The sequence below is a fragment of the Jatropha curcas genome, chromosome 3 (assembly GCF_041381405.1).
Source record: "Jatropha curcas cultivar XTBG-Jc1 chromosome 3, XTBG_Jcur_1.0, whole genome shotgun sequence".
Classification (NCBI taxonomy): Eukaryota; Viridiplantae; Streptophyta; class Magnoliopsida; order Malpighiales; family Euphorbiaceae; genus Jatropha; species Jatropha curcas.
In genome coordinates, this window is record NC_143153.1 from 9,127,285 (window position 1) to 9,154,694 (window position 27,410).

The window sequence follows — 27,410 nt, forward strand, 5'->3', positions numbered from 1 at the left end:
TTGGAACCCAACTGAAATAGACGCCTGATGCCCGTGCCGTAACTTGGATTAATACGGATGTTTGAGGTGCCGGGTATTTTGCACTGAGTCTTCTAACTTCCAGAAGGAGAATACACAGTTGGTTGACTAGCCGTGTATTTTACCAGGATGCTTCTGACTCTCAAGTGGATAAAGCACGACCAGTGGAACGGTCATGATTTTTGCCGCCAGATCTTCCTCTTATAGAATGGTCCGAAATGATTGAAATACCTCTTGTTTTAGGGTTTCCTCCTTAAAAAAGGTGGGACCTGCACTATAAGACAAAGCAAATGCAAAATGAAAAAAATGCATGCAAAAACTAACTTTACTTTATTAAAATCCCTAAAATTAGACTAAACTAGAATATTAAAGGTATAAATATATATGCATGAAATGCACACATCAAACGCAAATTGATGGATTTTAGAAAATCATCTATGACTCTATTGAACGTGTGTAGACTAGTTAAAGAAAAAAAGTTGTGATTAAGTTTAACTATTTAGGGTGTTTTTCTTGGATAGTGACCTCTTCTTTTGAGAATAAGATTGTATATATAGGATTCTCTCTAGTTATTAGTATTTCTTTAGGAAACCATATATTTTCCTAATTAGGATTTTATATTAAGTATCAATATTAGTCTCTATAATTATTAGACACTTGCGTATAAATTACTATTAGGTTTGTGTTAAATATTTATATTCTATAGTTATGAAATTTTTAGTTTAATTTCTTCTTAAAAAAAAAGTCTCTTCATAGTTACTATAGAAATATTTATGGATAAATATAGAAATAAAAAACTACAACAATAAAAAAAAATTAACTTTCAATATGATCAAAAAATTATATCATTATTTTTAACTATAGTAAATATTAATATTCGTCAATTTGTTTTTTGAAATAAAAATATGAACAATAACAATCAACATTAATTGGATTATTCCACTTGATGAAAGCAAGAATATATATATATATATATATATATATATATATATATATATATATATATATATATATATAATTCTCTTCCTTACCAACTACGTCAACGGTTGAATAATACCTTTCCGTATAAATTAAAGAAAAAAATATAAAAGCGTGAGATTAATCATTGTTGTACGTGGTCATATGTGTTACCTTTCATTATAATATTATATTTTGTTAATCTTTATTGTACGTGGTCATATGTATCACCTTTCATTATAATATTATATTTTGAACTTATAATTAAGCGAAATGGACATTTTGTCTTTTCTAAGTATCTAGAAGACAAATTTATATATTTTGAACTCTAATTCTTTTCTAATGACACTAATTATATATTAGGGCCACGTTCTACTATATACATAATATATTATTAATTTTTGTTCATACAAAGTCAAAAAAACGGAAACTCTTTCATATATAAATTTAACTCAGACAGATTTTCAGTTGTACACAACGAAATCTCCACTTGTTTTAAGTTATAGAGTTAATCATCAGTTGATATATAATGGAGCTATCATTTTCCACTACCTCCTTTCCTTCAAATTTTTTCACTCCCAATAACATCTCTAAAGCCTCAATTTCCCCATTATATACAAGAAGAAGTTACAAGGGACGTTATTCAAAAATTCGCTCCTTAAACCCTATTGCTGTAAAATTCCAATCCAATGTCATTTTGGTTGAAACGACAAAAAGACGGTCTGCAAATTATCATCCTAACATTTGGAATCCAGAGTTGATTGAGTCCCTAACCACTCCCTATACGGTAATCTTCTATTTCTTGATTGTGTAATTTGATTTCTTTTAGAGTTTGTTTGGCATTAAGGATATGATTTTTTTTTTATAAAAGAAAACAATATTTTTTATGAGTATAATATTTTAAAAATTCACCTTAAAATATTCAATTTTTTTCATATTGCATGTGAAATATGTCGTATGGATGAGATATATGAGTCAAAATATTTTATCAAAATCACCATAATTTTGATAAATGGTTTGGGAATTTCTTTCTCAATAGTATCTCCCATAACAATGCCAAACACACCCTTAATATATATTTACAATGCAACTTATTTTGTTGATATTGCAGTATGATTCTCATGGCACCCGCTTAGAGGAGTTGAAGCAAGAGGTTATAAGGTCCCTTGCATCCTCTAAAGATACTCCTTGTCTCCAACTTAAGTTAATCGATTCTATGCAGCGTTTGGGAATTGCTTATCATTTTGAAAAAGAAATGAAAGATATCTTAACCGTTGTTAAAATAGACACCAACTCAGATCTTTACACTATAGCTTTACACTTTAGGTTACTAAGACAACATGCATTTCCGATTAGCTCAGGTAAAGTTTTATATTATTACTCACTGTCTAGAATAAATAAGGATCAATTTGTCTTATTTTTTCTTGTTTTATATAAAGCAGGTGTTCTTAACAAGTTCAGAGATAAAAATGGGAAATTTTTGGATAGTTTAGCTGGGGATGTGGAGGGACTATTGAGTTTGTATGATGCTTCACACCTTGGAATGCATGGAGAAGATGTTTTAGAGGAGGCCAAAAATTTCACCAGCCACCATCTTAAGTCATTGTTGGGGAAGTTAGAGAACAATAATATTTTAAGACAACAAATGGAACAAGCATTGGATGTTCCTCTTCACTGGAGGATGCGAAGGATTGAGAATCGAAATTTTATCAATATCTACCAGAGAGATGATTCACACAACAAGGCTTTGCTAGAGTTGGCTATATTGGATTACAACTTGGTACAATCAGTCTATCAAAGGGAGCTAAAGGAGCTAACAAGGTAATACTTTTACTTATATTCTCCCCTCTTTTTACATATTTACACATGTCTATTGCATAAATTTGACTCTGTACTTTCGGTGATTATCCTTGTGATCCCTGAACTTTGCAGGGAACCCATCATAACCATACACTTTCACATTTTAATAATAACTATATATGCCCCTATCAAAATGAAATTTGAAAATGTATGGTCATGATTGAATCCCTAAAAAGATATTCATTTTGGCAAGTGAAAGTATAAGGTCATGATTAAACTCTTGCAAAGTCCAAGGGGCCACAAGGATAATCGCAGAAAATTTAAGTTTAAATTTATGCATTATGTATGGACTTCAATTAAAGAATGTACAATATTAATTTATTAGGTGGTGGACGTCATTGGATTTCAAAAAGAAGCTGCCGTTTTCTCGAGATCGATTGGTGGAGAATTATTTATGGGCATTAGGATCAGTATATGAGCCACAGTACTCGAAATGCAGGATAGTTGCCACACAATTCACCTGCATTTTGAGTGCAATTGATGATATGTATGATATATATGGATCATTAGATGAGCTTGAACTTTTTACACAAGCAGTAAATAGGTATTTATCCAACAACTAACCCATGAAAAATTACTGTTACTATTATTATTTCATATTTTTCCCTAATGATCATCAATATGTAATGTTGCAGTTGGGGTAGAATGAATATGGATGAACTACCAGAGTACATGAAGATATGCCATTCTGCTTTGGTCGATTTTGGTTATGAATTTGCATATTATATCCTAAATGAAGAAGGCTTCAATGCTCTACCTTATATTAAGGAAGAGGTACAAAAATTATTTAAACGACCAATTTAAACAATATTTTGTTTTACACATTTCTCATTAATTAATTGTGTACATTGCAGTGGGCAAGACTTTGTAGCTCATATTTATTGGAGGCAAGGTGGTTTAGCAATGGATATAGTCCAACTTTGAATGAGTATATAAGAAATGCATGGATCTCAATTGGAGGTCATGAAGCTATAATGCATGCTGCTATGTTTCTAGGGCATTATCTGTCCAAAGACTCGCTTCGTAGTTTGAAGAATGGATATGAGCTAATAACCTATCGGTCATCCTTAATCACTCGACTTAACGATGACTTGGGAACTTTCTCGGTACGCTTTTATTTGGATTTTTTTGATACATATTTGATATATTAAAAGAATTTATAGTTCTGATTTTTTTCTAAAAAATGGCTTCATAAGGAAATGAATTTTTGTGCATTTTGAGAATTCGTTTATGCAATTTATTTTTCTTTTTTTTTTTTCGGAATTTCCTAAAAGGCTGAAAGCGAAAGAGGTGACGTAGCAAAATCTATTCAGTACTATATGATTGATAACAATGCATCTGAGGATGAAGCGAAAAATCACATAAGGGGATTGATCAATGATGCTTGGAAGAAACTAAATGAAGAGAGCGTAAAGACTTCTCTTCCCAGATTCCTTGTCGACATGTCTTTAAACATGGCCAGAACTGCTCAAAGTATCTTTCAACATGGGGATGGCATTGGAACATCAATTGGGGTCACTAAAAAACATTTGATGTCATTGATTGTTCAACCTATTCAACCAGAATGATTTCATAACTTGTTATGATTTCCATTTTCAAACAGTTAATGAATATTGTTTCTAGGGTTGCCTTTCTTCCCTTTTTCCCCTTAAAAAATACTATACGTTTTTTTTGTCATTGTATCAATTCATCTGAATGATACTCTTTACGTCTCATAAATAGGTTTGATTCCTTTTTTGTTTGTTCCATATTATTGTCTAGTGTTTATTTATTTATTTTTTTAGAAATGGATAATTTATAAAGTTTTTTATTTTATCCTATTTAATGATCAGTAAATAATACTTAAATATTCTATAATTAATAACTTTTAAATAAACTAGTGTACATAAACAACTTTGAAAATAGTCCTGTTAGCCAAGTCTATTTATTGCCTTAATTATTATGTTTAAATTTTAATTTTTTATTAGTTCTTCATCGTTAATACAAGGTCACATTGGGAAAAACCAAAGGAAAAATTATGATATACTCATATTAACCTTTTTTGTCAAAAAAACTATGTGAAAGTTAAACCACCCTTCAAATTTTGGAAATCATATTTGGAAATGAGAAACGGATTAGAAATTTAAAACCGAACCATACTGTATCAATTACAAACTATCGATCCGATTTAGTTTGACATCTAAAGTCGAAAGGTTTAAAAACCAGTTCAAACCGAAAAATTGAAAAATTGAATAGACCTAATAAAGTCGAGTTTTTGACTTTTTTCTATTACTATCTTTTTTTTTCTTTATCTAAAGTATCATCTCCCGTTGTCGTTACAATCAGACGCATATATATAATTTTACCTATAAATTTATAAAAATAATTTAAAATGATGGAGTTTTGTAGAAAAACTTAAAAATCAGTAAAAATATGTATAATAATTTTTTTTGAAAAAATATAATAAACTCATTTATGGTTTTAATATGTAAAATAGATTTTTATAATAATTCTTTAGTTATCATTTTAGTTAATTAATAAATAATTTATTTTTCTAAGTATTGATATTACAACTAATATAATTCTATCAATTTTTCTCTCTTTATACTACTTAGACTTTGAGAAAGGATCGCCAGGTATTGTTACCTTTAAGTTGTTGGGACATCGTATACTTATATTAATATCTATGAAAAATAAGCTATTTTCATCTTTTTATATTTATTTAGTACTCCCTCTGTTCTATTTATATTGAGAAAATTTCCTTTTTGAACGTTCTATTTATACAGAGAAATTTTCCTAATATAATAACTTTGGGACTAATGCCAAAACAAAAAGTCTAATATGCCTTTGCTTTTGTTTATAGATTAAATATTGGTTTTGGGAGTATTTCAATAAATTGTCAGACATTATTGTGGTTGGCATTTAATGTTTAAAATTGATTGAACTGTGCATTATGAAAATGTGAGATTCAAGCACATTATGCGCACGAATTAAATTTCACCGAGAAACTTATGCTTAACATTTAACTGTGCACATACAGTGAAATTTACTCACAACTATAATAAATCCTCAACAAAGTAAAATTTCTTTCCAAATGGCAGTGCTTAAATAAAAATAGTTGTCCCTATTTATATCTACTCTAATTAACGTTCCATTTTTTGCATTACCAAATTATATGAATTGTCTTAATAGATATGGATAAATTGTCTGCAACTTTACGAATACTACGAGCATTTGACTCACCCTTCTCAGTTTTAGAACACAACAATATACAAACTGTATTTTTCACATCTTCAATGATGTTTTTCCTTTTGTTTCCTTTTCGAGCATCTTCTGGAACGTTAATTGGTGGTTGTGTGGTTTCATATTCTACAGAAGGCAGTTATTCAGTGGATGACAAGGATATCAAGTCTAAGGGTTGATTGTTAAGCATGAGCATATTTTCTGAAGTTGCAAGCAAGTCTTGAGGGACTATATTCAAAACAAAAGGAAAAACTGTGTCCACGACGTTTGTGGATTAAATTATAGTTGTGAATTCATTCCTATTTAAATGAATTTTGGCTTTGAAAAATTTGGCTCCAAATTTTATTTTTTAACGCGCAAATTTGGAGAAGCAAAATAAAGAATTTGAGGTTGAAAATTTTGGCTCCTAACTTTCTTTCAAATTTCATGTCAATTTTTTAAAATCCAAATTTGATATTGAAACTTTAGTGCGCAATTGCAATTAAACAGCCTATTTTTTTATTGTTGGGAGTCTAAACAAATAAAACTCCTTATTTAACTAACACATCATATTGTTGGCTCAAGGGTCAATTTCTAATCTCTGATTTTGATGATTAATACAAAACAAATAAATTTAAAATTATTATTTGTGCTAATATTTTTTATGCAGAATGTGTATGGAAAGAAATCGTACAAGGCAAATCCTACATTGAGTGTGAAGATATTCGAAGAACCTAGTAGCTAGGTATTTAGGATACTTTGTAGGATAGAGAGAAAATCCATATATGAGCACAAAAATTATTTTTCTCTCAAAAATATTTTTCGAAAAATTAGATTTCTTCAAAATAATTTCTTTCGTAAAAATATTTTATTTTTCGAAAATATTCTTTAAATCGAAATGATTTATTTTCCTAAAACTAAAGAGATTTCTTCTCTAATGTTTTTTGTAATAAAATCATACACTTTTCGGAAATATATTTTGAAATATCTAAAGTACTTAAATCTATTTTTCTTACCTTAAAAACGAAGGGGAATCTTTTTCATTTTTAGTAAGAGCATCCTTCCGCAAAAATATTTTCCAAATAATGTTGCCGAAAATCTTTTGGTTAAAGGAAAGTAAAATCGTGTTTTATTCTCTTACCAAAAAGGATAAAATAAATTGTTGGTAACAAAAATTTTCATATCTTCTAAATAAGGAAAGAAGATATTCTGATTTCAAATGAAATATTCACTTTCCAAATGCAAGAGACACGATGCTCTCTATAAATAGGAGCTTTCACGTCTTAAGTTATGGTGAAGTAAGAGATTTTGTTTTAAGAGCATTTTCTCATTGATCAAATCTTTATCTCTCAAAACTTACTCTCTACCCCCATTTTCTTTTCATCTCTACACTTAACGTTTTCAATACTTAAAGTGAAAAGAATTTTTACAATTACTTTTGAAAAACAGTTCTGTGTTCTAATCAATCTTCTAATCTGATAAAACTGTTTTTCCTGTGCTTATCTATGCGTTTCTTTCTGTCTATTTAGATTCTATAATCTATAGTGGACAGGCTCTTTATTTGTTAAACTTTTGTGTGTAATAGCTTAGGTTAGAAGCTATTGAGATAGAGGTTATCAAGCGACCTTCTCCATGTGTGGGATGTTAATGTCTTGAATTGAGTTTCTGTACTCTATCAAAAACAGAAAGGGTTGAGGTTAACTAGAACCTTTGGAAAATCTAGTGGGACAAAAGGGTAGATCTAGGTGTTGATCTATTGCCTTGTACTGTTGGTTTGTCTCTTACCCTTTAAAAGAGATAACATAGTTGAGGATCTCAAGATGCGTCTTGGGGAGTAGATGTAGGCGAGTTAGTGCCGAACCACTATAAATCTCTGTGTTAATCTTTTTACCTCTGAAGTTTGCTTGATACTGTCTTTATAACACCTTTGTTTAATTTTTAGAAATGCTAAAATTGTTAATAATTCAGATGTTCTAAAACAGTAATAAGTCTTATCTTTTCTGAACATTAGAACTCTGGTATTCTAATAAAGTGAATATACCATGTTCTAACTGTTGTTCTATTCACAGTATATTTCACTGATTGGGTTTCTAATTAATTTTCTAAACTTTATGAGGAAGTTCTAATCTTAATAGCTTTCCATCATAAAGTCGTTCTGATATTTGATTAAGGCTCTGTGAAGAAGTTCTGAAGTTAATAACTGTCCTTCACATAGCTTTATATGATTTTTCAAACTTTATGAGGAAGTTCTAATTTCAATAACTTTCCTTCATAAAGAAGTTCCGATATTGAATAAGTCAGTGTAAAGCTGTTCTAATCAATAGCTGCACTTTGCATAGACTTTCTATCTTTTATGATTAGAACATTGTGAGGTGATTCTAATTCATATTCTATTTTCACAAAGTTCTGTGTGTTTTACGCTGCACTTAGAATTCTATATTTTGTTTAGAATTTCTAAAATTTATTTCAGTTTTTAGAAAACCCAATTCACCCTCCCCCTCTTGGGTTGTGCCATACATATACGGGACCCACACATATCTCTCATCATTTATCACATTTTATTGAAAATTGGAAAGCACCTTAATATCTTTTCAAGGGTAAATTAGGAAAAAAATACATAAATCGATCACTTTCTTAATTCTAGAGAAACTTTGACTTTTTCTTTATAAATAGAACGAAGGGAGTATGTCTTATATTATAAAATCTTAATGTCAAACTAATATATTATAAGTGCCTAGTTTCATGTATTATGTCTTATCAAGTATTAAAAAAAATTTTACTCCTCCATTCTATTTATATAGAGAAAATCAAAATTTTCTAAGATTAAGAAGGTCGCCTTTTATAGATTTTTTTGTAACTTACCCTCGAAAAGGCATTTAAGTGGTCCACAAGTTTCAATAAAAGAGTGGTAAATGATGAGAGAATGTGTTATTTAAATGAGGAGTTTTATTTTATTAGACTTTCAACAAAACAAAATGTGGGCTTCGCTATTGGAATTGCCCAATAAAATTTCAACCTCAAATTCAGATTGAAAATTTGGTGTGAAATTTAAAAGAAAATTTAAATTGTCATGTAAAAATATCCATATATCTTTGTTATAAGTGTGGACTAACTATTCTATATGTTTGCAATACTTTAAGTTATCTAGAAGGTAAAGTTAATCAAAGTGAATGTAAATGGGCACAACAATTTTGATTTACGCACTGTCGTTTGAAAGGAAATTTTCTTTCATTTCTGAATTTATTAAAGTTGTGTGTAAATCTCAGTATATATGCACATTTAATTATTAAGCATACACAGAAATTGTATATATAATTTAGACTATGCTTGCAACTTGGTCAAATTTAGTATGTGTGCATAATGTGAAGAAGTTCTCACTTTTTTTATTCCACGATTCAATTTATTTTGGAACATTATTGTCCAACCACAATAATATCTACAACTTTCTTGAAATCCTGCCAAAGTTAATATTTAAACTAAAAACCAAAATAATGACATATTGAACTTTTTGCATTGACATTAGTTCAAAATTACCATTTTAAGCAATTTTCTCTGTATAAATAGAACGGAAAAAAAAAAAAACTTCTCTATATAAATAGAACGGTGGAATAATATTTTAATATTTTTCACTTTTTTTCAATATTAAAAAATTTAAATTTAAATTAGAGACGGTAATTTATTAAAAATTAAATTAAATTTTGAAATTGAGATTAAATGATAATGAAAATTATTTATATATAAATATTTAATTTTAATGTAGGAAACTCTTTATAATTTAATAAGAATATAAATTTAATATTATATATATATATATATATACACATACACATATTATTTTGTTGTAAAATTGTCCATCAATATAGTTTTAACTTTATAAGTAATTGTATAAAATAAAAAATAAGAATTATTTATTTATTTCTTTATTTTAAAGTGGCATGAACTGTGATATAGATTTGTGAGCCAACATACTATTTTGATATTTGATAAATTTGCTTTATTTTTGATAAATAATTACTAATTAAAAGTCAAAAAAAAATCAAACTATGCCTACGTGGTCCAAATTCCAACCACAATCTAGTAATGGTGCCGGTTAGATTATTTAGTCCGGTTTGCTTTATTTTTGATAAATAATTACTAATTAAAAGTCAAAAAAATCAAACTATGCCTACGTGGTCCAAATTCCAACCACAATCTAGTAATGGTGACGGTTAGATTATTTAGTCCGGTGTTTTAAAAACATTGATAAGAGACTAACAACTAAAATTAAAAGACTAATATTAAATGGATCATTTTGATCAAGATCAAATCCACTTTGATACTTCAAATGTCTGTTGTACCTTTTTCAAATATGTCAAAAAATATATATTAACTCCATCCAAAAAAAAATAGTCCACTTTTTATTTTCACACAGATTAAGAAATATGATTAAAGGATAATTTTATTCATATGACTTTTCTATTATATTCATTTTAAATAACATATGAGTATTGAAATAATAACTAACAGTTTAATGAGGGTTATTAAAAATAAAATAATTTAATAAGAATATAATAAACAATTCAAGGATCAACTACAATGCAAAAAAGGAAAATGGACTATATTTTAAGACAAATCAAAAGGAAAAATGGACCATTTTTTGCAGATGGAGGGAGTACAAAGATAACGAGAGAGAATGAAATGTTTTGAAAATGATTTCTTTAGTGATAAGAAATCACAATCTATTTTTCTATATATATAACATAGAATAAAAATTCAAATATTTTTGCTGGATGTGAATCTATTGAGTAGAATCTTCATCTTTTTCATATATGAAAGCATTACTGGGTACCAAACTAAAACCCAATGTGTATGGGATTGATCTTCTCTCAATAAATCAATGCATGCTCTCTTCCTTATTATATTATAACTCTTCTTTAACCTTTATATTTAATTAAATTAAACTTAAATCAATAATTATGCATGATTTGATCATCGTTACTAATTGAATTTTTTATTTTTTCCTTCTAAGAAAAATGAAGTTAACAATACGAGATAATGTGAACAGATAAATACCCTCCATTCTAGAATAAAAATAAAAAATATCCTAATATTCTAACATTTAAAGACAAATAATTCAATTCTTTCTTATAAGTAAATTTATATGCAGCAGGAAATAACTTAGTTAATTGATATTTGATGTTCTTAGCAATCAAATATTATTCTGAATAAGATTAGTAAGAACACTTTCCAATGACTCTCATAATTGTTTCTTAACTCAATATTAATTTTTTCTCGCACATTGATTTGCTATCTTCGTATTGATTGCGACAGCCATGTTTCAAATCAAACCCTATTGTTGTTGCTTCTCGATCTAGCCCTTTATTTATTTATTTTTTTTTATGCTATTATCATCGAATTCCGATTCAATTGTTTCCGATTTCTATGATAGTAGCTAGGGATGAGCATTGGGTTCGATTAATTCGACAAATTCTATTCGGTGAATAAATGTTCGGTTAAATAAAATTAAATTTTCGGTGATCGATTAAAAATTCGGTTAAAAGTTAATTTAACCGAATTAATCAAATTAACCGACTCTCAAAAATATGTCATTGTGATTAAGTAGATAATAAAAATTAAAATTAAAAATATTTCAATTTTTATTTTGATTAAGTAATGATTAATAACTTTAGTTAATTTAATTTCGGTTAAAATCAGTTAATTATAAATTTCGGTTAAATTCGGTCAGTTAATGATCAAGATTAATTTGGTTAAGTTTGGTAAAACATTAGTTCGGTTAAGTCAAAAAAAATTTCGATTAAAAATGTAACTCAAATTGACCGACGCTCACCCTTAACAACGCCGTTAGCAATTCCGCAAGTATACGGATCGTGCAAGTAGTATAAAAAGATATCATCTTCGGGTAATAGAGGAGACTGAATATTAGTTTTGAATCCAAGATGTATTGTTTCGAAATTAGATGAAAAATCTTTTAAATCTAAACTAAGTGTAAAACAAGTAAGTAAACTACTAAATAAAATTAAATCAAGCTAGACTGATGTAATCAAACAAGGAAAGCACTAGTGCTAAGATCAACACTATTGAACAACAATATCATAATCAAGTATCCATTTTTAATCTTAAGAGGGATGCATCTTGAAGGGAAACTAATCTTTTTATATCTATGCTCTCTTCCAAGTAACATAAACGTTCTGAGATCATTAAAACTCCTACTTTCGTCGTGTGATGATGATCTTAACCCATTAATTTCTATGACTCTTCCTATTCCTCAAGGGATTAGCTTATTCTTGAGTCTATTTCCCAGGTTTGTGTGTGGGTCGGTCCAATAAGGGACTTCATCTTCCAATTCTTCATCCTCTCATTCATTGTCATAAAAATATGGAACTCTACATACCCATAAGCATTAAACACATGCACACACACAAATCAAGAAAAACATCCATTTAGATTAAATAAGGAAAGAGATTACATATATGTTGTCTAAATGGGTTTTCACCCAACACTAGCTAAGGAAACTACTCAAAAATCATTCTAAAGTTGCAAATCACAAGATTAAAAGGAGAAAGTAGCTCTGGTACCATCCTTGTCCATAATAGAAAATGGAGTCAAGCTCTAGTTCCTTTTGCTAACCATGGAATAAGTTCCTTGAGCAAAATCAAAGATAAAAGAGAAGGAAGAATAATCTTGACTTCCAAACGACTCTTTCTTCCAGGGTTTCAAATTTGTGCTTCTCCTAATCTGAGTTGTTCCCTAGCCTTCTTAATTTTGTTTGAATCTCATCTCTTTCCTTTTATAATGCAGGTGATGATGTGAGGGTCTTTCAGACATTCTTTGACCGAATCTCTCACTTTTAGTGCCACAGAAGAGATAATAATGTCGGTTCCCCGATTGTGCTTCATATGCAGGATTTATGGCTTAGCAAATACATGGCCCAACATGCGGGCGAACAATAGAAAGGGTTCTTTAGTTGGAACCCAACTGAAATAGACGCCTGATGCCCTTGCCGTAACTTGCATTTATATAGATTTTTGAGGTGCCGTGTATTTTGCACTGAGTCTTCTAACTTCCAGGAGGAGAATACACAGTTAGTTGACTGGCCATGTATTTTAGCAGGATGCTTCTGACTCTCAAGTGGATAAAGCACGACCAGTGGAACGGTCATCATTTTCGCCGCCAGATCTTCCTCTTGTAGAATGGTCCGCAATGATTGAAATACCTCTTGTTTTAGGGTTTCCTCCCTAAAAAAGGCGGGACCTGTACTATAAGACAAAGCAAATGCAAAATATGAAAAATGCATGCAAAAACTAACTTTACTTTATTAAAATCCCTAAAATTGGACTAAACTAGAATATTAAAGGTATAAATATATATGCATGAAATGCACACATCAAACGCAAATTGATGGATTTTAGAAAATCATCTATGACTCTATTGAAGGTGTGTAGACTACTTAAAGAGAAAAAGTTGCGATTAAGTTTAACTATTTAGGGTTTTTTTTCTTGGAGAGTGACCTCTTCTTTTGAGAATAAGATTGTATACATAGGGTTCTCTCTAGGTATTAGTATTTCTTTAGGAAACCATATATTTTCTTAATTAGGATTTTATATTAAGTATCAATATTAGTCTCTATAATTATTAGACACTTGCGTATAAATTACTATTAGGTTTGTGTTAAATATTTATATTATATAGTTAATGAAATTTTTAGTTTAATTTCTTCTTAAAAAAAAATCTCTTCATAGTTACTATAGAATTATATATAGATAAATATAGAAATAAAAAACTACAACAATAAAAAAAAATTAACTTTCAATATGATCAAAAAATTATATCATATTTTTAACTATAGTAAATATTGATATTTCGTCAATTTGTTTTTTGAAATAAAAATATGAACAATAACAATAACAACATTAATTGGATTATTCCAATTGATGAAAGCAAGAATATATATATATATATATATATATATATATATATATAGTTCTCTTCCTTACCAACTAGGTCAACGGTTGAACAATACCTAGTATAAATTAAAGAAAAAAATATAAAAGCGTATCTCACGTTAATCATTATTGTATGTGATCATATATATCGCCTTTCGTAATGTCAAAAAAAATATGCATCACCTTTCATTATAATATTATATTTTGAATTTACAACTAAGAGAAATGGACATTTTGTCTTTTCTAAGTATCTAGAAGACAATTTTTTTTTTTAACGATTGTCCCTTAACCAGTGATTATATAAATTATTAAACAATGAAAAATTATATAACTATCAATTTTGCTATATAAGAATAGAAATAAAATTAAGAAGAAATTGCATATCAATATATTTGAAAATTTTATATTGAGTAATGATTTTTTACTATAAAAATTATCAATTCTTCAAAATCGCAATTTCAAAACCATAGAATATACAATTAAAATTTATTGTATTAAAATTTAAAAATAGTCATATTTATGTGAATTTTTCATATTTTTATTATTTATTTAATGTCAATTAATTTCAATTTTATCCATGCTCCTAAATTTTTCGGCTAGTTGTTGATGCAACAATTGTGGTTGTTGTGGCAGTTAGATTAAGGGTGTCTTCCGTATAATTAGCTGTTTTGATAGTTATTAGCCGTGTCTACATAGTATTAAGCTATTTTAGTAATTTTTAATAAAATATTAAAAAGCTAAATATTACAAATTAACCTTATATAAAAAATTACCTTAATTTCTAAAAACTATCTCAAATGCTATACTACCCAACACTACTATAAAAAATAACTTTAATGTTTTGATATTTAAAAAATTATTACCGAGCACAACCTTCATCTATTGCCTCACATCTCTTATTGTATCATATAATTTGCTCTTATGCACCTTGCATCATTTAAAAAAAACAATAAAAAATATATTGAAACATGGTTGGATGCAAGCCATGTATCTCATCCAACCATGTATCTCACCAATGAAAAATATAAATAAATAAATTTTATCAGGAGCATTTGATGTTATTTTAATATTTAATTTTAATTTTAATTTCTCTTATAAAATATGGAAGATAGACTTGAGAGTCAAAAGCAAACAGCTACAATGAAAGCAATCAAATAAGATTTAAGCAATCAAAATTATGTTAAATAAGGAGAAAGAGATCGTCAACAGAGTGGAACTCTAAATTAAATATATAGCAATCCACCTCTCTCTCCCCATCTTTTATATAAAAAGGAAGGACGATTTGGTGATTACTTGCCCATATTTTCTAGACATGGAAAATCAATTCCCTTCCTTTCCAATGCTGTTGGCAGCTTTCTTCTTTATCCTCATTACGTTGATACTATCTGAAAAATCAAAAACCAAGAATCTACCTCCTGGGCCAAGAAAATTACCTATTATTGGAAACCTGCACCTTTTCTCTTCCTCATATCCAATCCACCATCGCCTAAGGGACTTATCCAAGAAATATGGAGCCGTAATGCACCTTAAGCTCGGTCAAGTTTCCACAATAGTGATTGGATCACCAGAAGCTGCAAAAGAAATGATGAAAACTAATGATGTTTGCTTTGCTGATAGACCTTGTTATCAATCTGCTGAAATTGTAACTTATAACTTCTTAGACATTGCTTATTCACCGTATGAAGATTACTGGAGACAGTTGAGGAAAATTTGCACTGTAGAATTGCTAAGTGCAAAGCGTGTGCAATCATTTAGATCAATCAGAGAAGAGGAGGTCGCCAATCTGATTCGCGACATTTCTTCTTCGTCAGGGAAGCCATTTAATTTGAGTAAGAGAATATTTGCTTTAACATATAGCATTACTGCTAGAGTTTCCTTTGGTGACAAATGCAGAGAACAAGATGCATTTATTTCTGCTGCTGAGAAAATTATGCAGACCACAGGATTTGATTTAGCAGATCTTTTCCCTTCCTTAAAATTTCTTGGATGGTTCAGTGAGATGAGGACTAGACTCATGAATGCTCATGACGAAGCCGATAGGATAATCGAAAGCATCATTAATGACCACAGAGCTAACAAGAAAACTACTGAAACAGAAGATATTGTTGACGTTCTTTTAAAGCTTCAGGATAATGGAAATCTCCAGTTCCCCTTGACAAATACAAATATCAAAGCAGTCATCCTGGTAATTAATTAGTATATTCATGTCCTCCTGTCGTAATCTGTGTTATGGCTTTTCAGTTTAAACTTTTAGTTACCTATAAACAAAATCCATTTTCTATTCTTAATGATATCAGGACCTTTTCGTTGCTGGAAGTGAGACGTCATCAACAACCGTAGAATGGGCAATGTCAGAAGTGCTAAAAAACCCAAGAATACTCAGCAAGGCACAGGAGGAGCTGAGGAGAATATTTGATAAGAAAGGAAAAGTTGATGAAGAAGGGCTTCAAGAAAGTCATTACTTAAAATTAGTTATCAAAGAAACTCTAAGAATGCATCCTCCAGGTCCTTTACTACTTCCAAGAGAATGTAGAGAGAGCTGTCAATTGAATGGTTACAATATACCAGCAAAAACCAAAGTTATTGTTAATGCATGGGCATTGGCTAGAGATCCAAATTACTGGACAGAACCAGACACATTTTATCCGGAGAGGTTTCTTGATAGTACAGTTGATTTTAAGGGAAACAATTACGAATTCATTCCATTTGGTGCTGGAAGGAGGATATGTCCTGGCATATCATTTGCCACACCTAACATGGAGCTTCCACTAGCAAATTTTCTGTACCATTTTGATTGGCAACTTCCAGGTGGAATGAAGCTAGAAAATCTGGATATGAGAGATGGCGATTTTGGCAGTACGATTACAAGAAGAAATGATCTGGTTTTGATCCCTGTTCCATATCATCCTCCAACGATGGAGGCTTGAACACTTTTCTTAATTGATTTCTACTTTCTATTAGCTTATCCAACAGTTAATCTCTTAAATTTTACTGTTATTGTTACTGTAGAATTTAAGCAAGATTGATTCATAAATAAGTTTTCATATTTAAGAAATGAATTCAGTCAAATGAAATAAATACATTGAAAATATTATTATTAATTAATTTAATTTAATGTATATGTTTTTATATGTCATAACATATTATACTATATAACAGTACTATTATATTAATATAATATAATACAATCTAATATAACATAATACGTTTTGCATTATTATATTATACACTGTTAAAGTTTAAGATTTTTTGGGTTTTTGAAAGAAGTGGTTGAGGGAGTAGGTAATAAGTTTGACTTCCTAAAATTGTGTAGTCATGTTTTGTACTCTCCCATATGTTTTGTAGTCATGTTTTGGACATGTCGTCTGAGATAAAAGATGAATAATAACTTTGTTAAATGTTTATTTATAGACATTGACATTTAAAAATTTATTTCTACTGTACTACTTTCGTATTCTCTTATATTTTCTTTTTTATTTTATTTTTTTCATCTTGGGTCTATAATTTAATACATAGTCAATCATTATAAAGTAATAAATCTTCACATTATTTAAGAGATCCTTTAAAAATAAAAGGTATAATAGATAAAAATATTTATTTTTTTGACACTTTGATTTAACATATCAAATAAATATTAGCATCGGAGATCATTTTATTGAAAAATTTTTCTATTTTTCTGATATCACAGTTAAATAAAAACAAGTCACCTTAGCATTCCACACAAGTTCCAAAACCATTAAAATCATTAAACAGAATAATAGTTATAGGAGATACATTGACATTGGTGGTCAATGGGCTCCCCATGTGGCATGTGCTAATATTAAATTAGCAACAATATCTATTGGAAGATTACATATCTTCCTATAATCCTAATTAAGTCAATAATTAAATCAAGAAAAACAAAGAAAAAGAGAATAAAATTTCATAAAACCCTAACCCTATATCTTATGCAACAAAAGGACCCTCTTGTTAATTAGGATTTGCAATCCAAAAAAGCCTTCAATTAAACAATTTGTTCTCAAGGACATTTAGGGATAAAGTAAGATGACTTCAGCTAGAAACAATTAAACAATAAAAACCTTCTACTAGTTTGTCAAAAAACATTATTTATGAAGTTTAGAGGAATGAAAAATTTTATTATTCAAATTCAATTTGTAAAATAAGAGAAAGAAGGATTATTCTTATACAAAAAAGAGAGAAGATAAAGAGGTGCTGACAGGGACTAGAAAAACTAAATGGAATAAAAGTCAATATAACTCCTGAACTTATTTAACAAAATAAAAAATGTCAGATTTGACATTTTCGGTCAATTTAAACTTTGAACTTGTTTGAAATGATTAAAAGTTCAAATTTAATATTTTGGATCAACTTAACAACCTAAACTTGTTTAAAATGATTGAATTTAATATTTTGGGCTAATTTAGCCTTTGATTGTTTATTGTATTTACAGAAATTTAAGATTATAGTTGGAATGAGACTGTATAATTTATTAAAATTTAATTAAATGTGAAATAAAAAAAACCATATACGAAGTATATTATATCCTCTTCACCTTAACTGATTATTTTGAGTTCATAAATATATTTTAAATTTTAACATTTTAAAGTTGACTTTTACTACTGGATTATTGCATATGAAATTCATGTATTTTCATACAGATATTGACAGAGCTAGGGGGTCTAGGGATGGCCCCCACCCCCTAACAAATTTTTTTTAAAAACATCACCCATAAAATATTAAAATTTTTATTTCACCCATTAAAATAGTAAAATTTTCAATTTCGACCCCTTTTAACTCTTGAAATTTTTTTAGCTCCCTAACTTTAATTCATGGCTTCGCCACTACATGCATATTAAAGTTATACTACATGTTTTAAAAATTTACTGTGTTAGAAGAAATTATGCCTTTAAGGATTTAAACTTCTATTAAGAAGTATTGAAAGTTTGATTAATGTTTTTTAGTACAGAACAAAGATAAGGAAAAGTCAATCATGTTAAATTGAATCAATTTATTAATTCGTAAAAGTTTTAATATAAATTCTGGGACTAAATTGATCTAAAAAGTTAAATCTATCATTTTTAATCATTTTAACCAAATTCAAGAGGCTATTGATCCGGCTATACAAATTCAAGGACCAAATTGACCTTTATTCCAATTATATTTATTACATGTAATACAATAATCTTGTTATTTCATCATTTAGATATAAGTTAATAAAATTTATATAAAAAAGAAACACTCACATTTTAGATATGTATAGAAATAATAGTCTTGCAATTTACAAAAATTCTTATAAATAATCGACATGTATATAAAACCAGTTTCCAAAAATTTTTGTTTTCTTTTTCATTTTTGTGAAAAATATTTTTTGGATCAATATAAAAATGGAGATTTACTCTAAAGAATTTTTTTTAATAATAAACTATTATTGTATTTATATTTTTCTTAAAAAACCAAATTTTAAATGGTTTTAATCAAATTTTGATAAAATCAATAAGTTAAATAAATAAAAATAATAAAATATTCACTTTTTTTGAATTTATTTAGCTTTTATTTTTTATTTTTTATCTTTTATTTTCATTATTATTTGAATCGAAACACGTCCTTTAGCTTTTATAATCGATATGGTTAGGGTTTTGAGGAAGGCCAGGCTTTCCAGTACAAGAACGATGACGACAACAATATAGACCTTGAAATTGCTCTCTCTTACATTGTTAGGGCTGATTTTGATGTTGTTGTTCCAGCAACGCTTCAGCTTTTTCAACGGACATTTGTGAAACTTATCTACAACATGTGCTGTCATGATATGATTTCAAATTGATATCAATTCAATTATTGTTTTATATTTCGGATTTGTCTTTTTTAAATGATTCAGGTAATATTATAATTTTTAATTATTTATATATTGTTAATGATAAAGTTATCTAATAAAACCGATTAAATTTTACATATTAAGGTATAGCTTTACAATTCAATTATTGAATTAATTTCTCTTTATTTAATTAATTATCTCAAAATTAATTATAAGTTTGTTTAATTAAATAATTGATGGATACAAGATTATGTTTTTAACTATCTCTTTTGAAAAGAGTATCAAGTTAAAACATAATATAAATTTGATTAGTGTATTTAATGATATGGTATCTTCATTCTCTCATCCATGATTGAATTTTATGTAAACTAGCCATCAAAAATATCATTTATGATCTTGTAAACCTTTACAATTTTATAAATGGTCCTTCACACAAATTTTATAGTGTATGTTTTCGGAACATTATAGATTTTTTAAAGAAGTTTTTTTTAAATATATATGATTATGTTTATTTTCAAATCTTAAATAATCAATCATATATATATATATGACTAAAGATGTGGCTAATTTATTGCTATGTTAATATTTTACTAAAAACAATTCCATGAAGTTACAAATGAAAAGTTGTTCAAAATAGAAATGTAATTCAATAATATAGTTATCCAGACAATATATTAGTACCCATGACTAGTTTATATCAATAAGATAAAATAAAAAAAAAAAAAACACAAATATAGTGCGTTTGCCGGAAGTCGAACCCGGGTCTATTGCTTGGAAGGCAATTATCCTAACCGTTGGACTACAAACGCAAGCGACAACAACTTACAACGTTCCCTATATATATGTAAAAAAAGTAAAAGATATCAGTTTGCGCATTTCCGTTAAAATGTTAACCGCTCTCTTTACTGTTTGCTTCTTGCGTAGAAGTTGAGGCATGCTATATTTACAGTGAACCATAATGGTCTCCAAAAGAAGAGGAAACGTTAAACGATATGAATTAATTTTTTGTAAAAGCACTGCAATTCTTTCAAAATGCAGCTTTTGAATTAGATTTGAAAATAAAAGAAATAAAATTGAATTCACTAGAGTTTCCATTTACCCATTCCGATGAGTTTCATTCAACTAAAATACAATATTTTTATTAAAACCAGAATACATTATGTATCTTAAAAATAATAAAATAGGGAACTCATTGTTGTTTTGTGTATGGATGGATGGGAGCTGGTCTAACAAAGTCTCCTTTCTTTTGCTTTAGTATATATGAAGTTCATTGTTTTAGTTTTGGTCTTCATGGTGATGGAGTCGTCTCCAGGTTTTTTATGTTGTAAGTTCAAACGTCTGTCAAAGCCTGATGAACCACAAATAGAAAAGTACCAATGATTTTGTATCGGAGGATTATGTGTGTACCCAACCAGCACTATTTGAGTTGCATTTGTTGGAATATTTAGATCTCTCTTTGATTGTCATTTGTCAAAGAGTGTGTATTACAATCTTATAGCATAGATCTCCTTCAATCATATATTATTTACATTCAAAATAAAATTTTAAAAACAACCATTAGTCTAAACAAATAAAGTTGCATAGATTAAATTTTAATTTTTTTTTAAGTAAATCGGTAATATAATAATTTAATAGCATAAATTCTATTACTAACCAAAAAATTTCCAAACATGGCATAAAAATTAAATTAATAAAAAATAGTTTTTCAATTACATATTTGTGCTATATCATCTATATTTTTGGGATGAAAAATCTTAATTATAGTAATTTTTTGGATTGATAATATAGCCAAATTATTATTCATTTAATAATAAATAAATAAATAATTTCTTAATTATTTTAATCGCTGATATCTTAAATATCACATTTCTAAATATATAAATGTGTCACGCATTAGATGTGAATATAATTTGATATTCAAAGGAAACATTTAAAAGTTTATTTTTCATTAACTTTTATCAAAAGTGGAACATTTACAATTACATCATTAATTATAATTGAGGGTGCTATTGCTACAAAAGGTCAAAATTTGGTTAAAATTGACAGAAATGTCAAAGTAGGGTGAAGAGCAAAAACCTATAAAGTTCGGGGGTATTCTGACACATTATACCTAAATTGAAAAAGTTCAAGAGTTAATTTGACATATTTTCCTTATCTTGTTTTTTATAAAAAAAATTAAAGGCAAGGTTCACAAAAGTTTTTATCAATTTGGTAAATTAGAGGAAGCTATCATTTTTGTATATTCACAATGTTATTTTAGCTCATTGGACCCCTTAATAAACAATAATAAAAAGAGGTTTTGCATAATATGAAGAGAAAAACTAAGGGTAATCAGGGTGTGGCTGCTTTAAAAATTGACATTTCGAAAAGCATATGATAAGGTGCATTGGAGTTTTCTCTAAGGTATGTTACTTGCTTTGGATTTTTCTCCTTTTTAGGTGAAATAGATGATGATGTGTGTGTCTAGTGTCGAATATTTTGGTCAGCTTAATGGTTGTAAGTTAGCCCAATTGAGCCTAAGAGCGGATTACATTAGGGTAATCCGCATTCTCCATATATATATATATATATATATATATATATTGTGTACTAAAATCCAAAGAAAATAGGAAGTTTTGTATACTAAAATCTATACTATATATAAATGTGGAAATAATGAGATTTCCTATATCACCTTTAATGAAATTTAAAATGTTCTAAAATACTCTTAATAATGGCCAATTAAGGGTATAATTTATAAATATTATTTTTTAGAATGGTTTTCATTTAAAACAAAAAAATATAAAACTTCTGAAAAAACATTCAAATAGTACAAAAAATTTATACATTATCATCAGATGTCAATATGTGAGTGTGTACACACTTGTGCATGTACAATATTATCTTATATCAATTGCCGATTAGTTTCTGACCAGATTTCATGTCACAATGTAGAAGGAAACACTAACTAATAGCACTACATTGAAAGACATAAACAGCATCAGGTCAAGTACTCACCCAATCTCGAAACTTCAGAATGTAGAACATCTCAAGATATCTTTGGGTCTCAAGCCTGTCAAGCTTGGAATCATACTTCTAAAAACTATATACTCAAGCCAATGTCAATAGCCTCTTAGAATAAATCTTTCATGTGTACCTATTCAAAGATCTAAGTGAGCCTCACAAAACCAGCAGAAGATAAATCTCAAGTTATTATATAGATTGCTAACCTTTCATAAATCCTCTGTAGCCCTCCATCAGAGATTTTATTCTAATGGATTGGATCTTCCTTCCACTTTTGAAAGAAATCTGCTAGAAGTGCAGCAACATGATCATAGTGATATGGAACAATGTGGAATCCTGATCATAGTAATCTCAGTAGGACCACCATGGGAAGTGGCGAATGTTGGGAGGCCACAAGTCATGGCCTCTATAACAGTCAGCCCAAAAGCTTCATAAACTGCAGGCTGTAGAGAGAAAGGAAAAATAAGAAGAATTAAGGCCATTAAGTGCTTTACAAATCTTCAGTGTGATAGCAAATTACAATAAAATTGTATACCTGCACAAAAACTCCTTTTGTGTCAACTATGTAACAATAGAGTTCACCATTACGTGCTCGATTCGTTTGGGGTGTTATCCATCGAAATTGCCCATCCAAGTTGTACTTTTTCACAAGTTCATCCATCTTCTCAATTTCAGCAATTTCTTCCCTATCTTTGGACTTGTTCACATCAATGTAACCAGCTACCATAACAAGGTTCGCTAGCTCCCTCAGTTTGGTATTCTTAACATACATCTCTACCAACCCAGTTATGTTTTTTTCCAGATCCAGCCTAGCCATCGAAAAATTAACGGCTTTGACTTATCTTTCAGTGTACCTCTGCAAAGATATAAAGGAAATATCAGATTGATAAACTGTATACTAGAGATTTGATATGTCTTATTCCATATTTCCAACCATATTCTTAAATATGGTGCTTGAAACTTGAATCGGCAACTTAAATTCTTACAATTAGAAACAATATTGTCATATCAATCATAATGTTTATTTGCTTTCTAATATGTATCATAAACGTTAATCTATAGGGTATTCAAACTATAGAATAAAAGAGACTCACATCCACTCATTAGTTTGCCCAGGATTATACAGCATCTTCTCTATGGAACCATGTAGGGCTATAAGCCTTTTTTGCTTTTCAGAATATGGGAAGTAGATGGACATATCCACCGCAAGAGAGACAATATTGAACTTAGGATCAAAGACATCAATTCTATAAACAACTCGATATAATTCGAAGAGAGTGAAATTAGTGTGGCTTTCATACTGACCAACAGTATTCTTCCTGTGGAAAGAGCATGCAAGTTAAACAGTTGATATAAAAAGCATTACTTAATCAAGCAGCTACCAAATTGATCAAGTTCCATGAGCAATTTCATCAAGTTTAATTTCCAAATGCATCTCAATGTATATTCTTACAAGGAAGGCAGATCTTATATTAAATTAGTACCACAGTCTTGCACGAGACAGCATAATGATCACTAATCCAAGGGGGCCCTATTAATGGATTATAACCATACTGAATCGAGAGTACAAAAATAGAAGGCTTTTCATAGATTTTGTAACTTTCAAGTGTATCTAAAAATATTATAGTATATTACCACAAATGTTGATTGACCAAAGGCTCAAAGAGTAAAATTTCTAATGCAATAATAAGATCAAGTTAACATCGGAGACCTCCAATATAACCCTGAACCCCTAGCACAAGTAAAAGATGTTTTTTTCTTTTTTTCTTCTCTAGGCTATTGACCTAAACCTGCATACTTGGGGCCTTGATAATGGGCATGTGTCAACATTGCCTCCTACGCATGGGTCTCTATTGGATAGTCATTCGAGAAGCCATGTACACTTTAGGAGCTAGCCCTTTACTACAGTTGTCATGCGTTGAGCCTAAGGAGTCAGTCTCTTTTTGACGGTAAGCTTTTGGATAATCAAAGAGTCAGTCTCGATATCCATTCAACCACGCATTTTTGCTATTGATGCCCTTTACCTTTCGCCTTTTTCGATCTCTCGTCTTCTTTGGACAAGCTATAAAAATGAAAAAGACCCTTGTATGCTTTCATATCATCTTTCTTTTATGTTCCCTCTTTTGACTGTTCATAATGATTTTAAACAGGCAACCGATTAAGAGTTCCAAACAACTATGCTTTGGCTCCCAAGACTTTCGTACTCGAAACCATCCGAAAATCTCTTCATATCATCCTTCTTTGATGTTCTATATTTTCAATGTACATTGTATGTTGTTGTTTATATATATAAGTGGGAATATGGAGAGAGATCATTAAGATTGTCAAAAATAATCCTTCTAAATTCATATATTGCGAAAAATATATTTAAATATTTTAAATTTATTGATTGAAAAAATAAAGGTGATGATCTATGTGCTTGGTTATATTAGTTTACTATTCAAATCTAATCTTGTTGGCTAAAAAATAAAACAAAAAACTATAAAAAGAAAATAAGAAATTTAATATAATCCCTAATTGAAAAGTTTTATATAATTAAAATTTTAATTAATCTCATTGTAGAAATTTTTTTATATCTTAATTAGGAATTATATTTTATATCATCACTATATCTTTGTAATTACTTTATCTATACAAGTTTTGTTTACTTTGTTATCAAGGATTTTTTTACTTTTATTATCAAAAATTTCCCTACTAGTTGCGTCGAACACTCAATCTCTCTACTTGTTGTTATTGATAATAATATATTAATTTTAATTATTCTATGTGTTCCTTCAAAAAAAAAAATTATATGAATGTTATTCATTATCAATTATAATTGAATTTTGATGTTTCCTAAATTTTACTTTGTATTTATGTATATTATAGTCTTAAGTCTAATCATCGTTTCATGTATTTAAATGTTAGCTGGTGCACACCCACATAAGTTGGTTTAATTTTATTCTCATTATAATTACTATTGTTTATTTTTAATAAAAATTATTACTTTCTATAAAAAATATTTTTATTAATTTTATTGTTGAGTGAATATTTTTTTATTTTACAATAAAATTAAAATTTATAATTATTATGAATTTTTTTCAATTTTTAGATTTATAAATATTTTATTCAAAATTTATAGAAAAAACATGAATGCAACAGAAAATCAAATTATAGTAGATATTTTATCCAACTATCAATTATTTTTATAATTTTATTTATATTTTACTCCTTATGTATTCAATTTATTTTTTACTGAAATTAAAATAACAATTAATATCATTCTTGATAATTAATAAAACATTATAAATTAGAAATCAAGTAGCTATAATAAGAAGTAAAACACGCAATGCATATTCTTAATACTAGTGTGTATATAGATTTTTTTTCCTCTGCCACGTGCACGTCTTGTCTGCCATGTGCATGCCTTGGATGCCTTGAAACAATGAAACTTTTGTCTACCCTGTACACGCCTTGGATGCTACCTACCATGTGCACGCCTTCATCTCTTTTGCCATGAAACCATGAAAACACAATGAAACCATAAAACGCTTTCCTTTTGCCTGACTTTTTTCCGTTTCAGTCATAGAAGCTGATTTCGCCCACCTTTCTATAGATGAGGAGGAGTAGATTGGGCTTTCCCTTCCTAATCAACCTCATAACCCTCCAGTTGATCCGTATAATTTCTGTTTGGTTGGCATGTTTCTCACTTATAGCAGAATCAATTTTGAGGCTATGAAACACACGCTAGCATATCTCTGGCATCCCTTAGGCGGCATGGATATCCAAGAAGTACGAGCCAAATGTTTTCTCTTCCGTTTTTACAATATGATTGATATGGACAAGGTTGTCTCCGGTGGTCCTTGGTTATTTACTAAACATCTTCTTATTTGGCAACAGATCCAAAGTGGAGAAAACCCTTTAGAGATCCCTTTATTGTTTGCTGATATTTGGGTCCAAATTCGAGATGTTCCGAATGGAAATGTGGATGAAGGAACAACCAGAGCGTTGGGTGATTTCCTCGGTTCTTATCTGGAATATGATTTTAAGACATCCATGGAGGCCATTTTTGCATTCCTTCGAATCAAAGTGAAACTGGATATCAGGAAACCTCTCAAGCGTAAAAAGAAACTAATTGCTCTGTCTGGAGAGGTTTCTTATGTTCGTTTTCAATATGAAAAGGTTTACACGATTTGCTTTCTATGTGGCCGCACTGGTCATACAGAATCATTTTGTGATCTTCGGTTATCCAAACCAAGAGAGGAGCTGATCTTGGCCTGGGATGATAGTATCTGTGCTCCGATGAGGCATGTAGCGAGAAGACATAGTTCTTGGATCCGATCCTTTGGTATCGCTGAAATTCAGCACATTGGACAATTAGAAATTCGACATCCGTTTTGGAAGGAGATAACATTGTGGTGAGAAATTTTTGTAACTCCTTTTACGGTACATCTTCAAATCCTGAAGAAGGAAATAACTCTGACAAAATGGAAGATGATTTTTTTGAAATGGGCAGAGCTGAAGATGTGGCTTTGTGTATCAGTGATGAGACTAAAAAAAGACAACGAGTTATTCCTACAACTCATAGCACCACTGCCGTTTCTACTAAAAGTGATTCTGCAACTGGTAACACGTCA

The 27,410-nt window shown here is 29.1% G+C and overlaps 2 protein-coding genes, 2 non-coding genes and 1 pseudogene across 5 annotated transcripts in view; 3 read left to right on the forward strand and 2 right to left on the reverse strand.

Annotated features, from left to right (window-relative positions):
* The window catches only part of LOC149497489 (uncharacterized), a 137,308-nt gene that overhangs the window by 99,320 nt on the left and 10,578 nt on the right, over positions 1–27,410 (forward strand). The gene's annotated exons all lie outside the window — the stretch shown is intronic.
* Positions 1,476–4,563, forward strand: LOC149497492 (putative terpene synthase 9; annotated as a pseudogene). Its single transcript, XR_016320151.1, has 7 exons — positions 1,476–1,762; positions 2,087–2,336; positions 2,418–2,796; positions 3,161–3,379; positions 3,471–3,609; positions 3,690–3,941; positions 4,110–4,563. The product of XR_016320151.1 is annotated as a putative terpene synthase 9 (transcript).
* LOC105644035 (cytochrome P450 726A27) lies at positions 15,291–17,038 on the forward strand. Its single transcript, XR_005177975.2, has 2 exons — positions 15,291–16,164; positions 16,277–17,038. It is a non-coding gene; the product is annotated as a cytochrome P450 726A27 (transcript).
* Positions 20,529–20,600, reverse strand: TRNAG-UCC (transfer RNA glycine (anticodon UCC)). Its single transcript has one exon. It is a non-coding gene; the product is annotated as a tRNA-Gly (tRNA).
* Positions 22,668–23,644, reverse strand: LOC149497493 (sucrose synthase 2-like). Its single transcript, XM_089719555.1, has 2 exons — positions 23,330–23,644; positions 22,668–23,237 (listed from the first exon to the last, which is right to left on the reverse strand). The coding sequence occupies exons 1-2, from the start codon at positions 23,609–23,611 to the stop codon at positions 23,103–23,105; spliced, it is 417 nt and encodes a 138-aa protein (XP_089575681.1). The 5' UTR covers positions 23,612–23,644; the 3' UTR covers positions 22,668–23,102.

Bases quoted from the DNA above. Each gene is read 5' to 3' on its own strand.
- LOC149497493 (XM_089719555.1), bottom strand. From the start codon at position 23,611: ATGGCTAGGCTGGATCTGGAAAAAAACATAACTGGGTTGGTAGAGATG. The intron at 23,238-23,329 runs GTATACAATTTT...TTCTCTCTACAG, and splicing joins CAAAAGGAGTTTTTGTGCAG to CCTGCAGTTTATGAAGCTTT.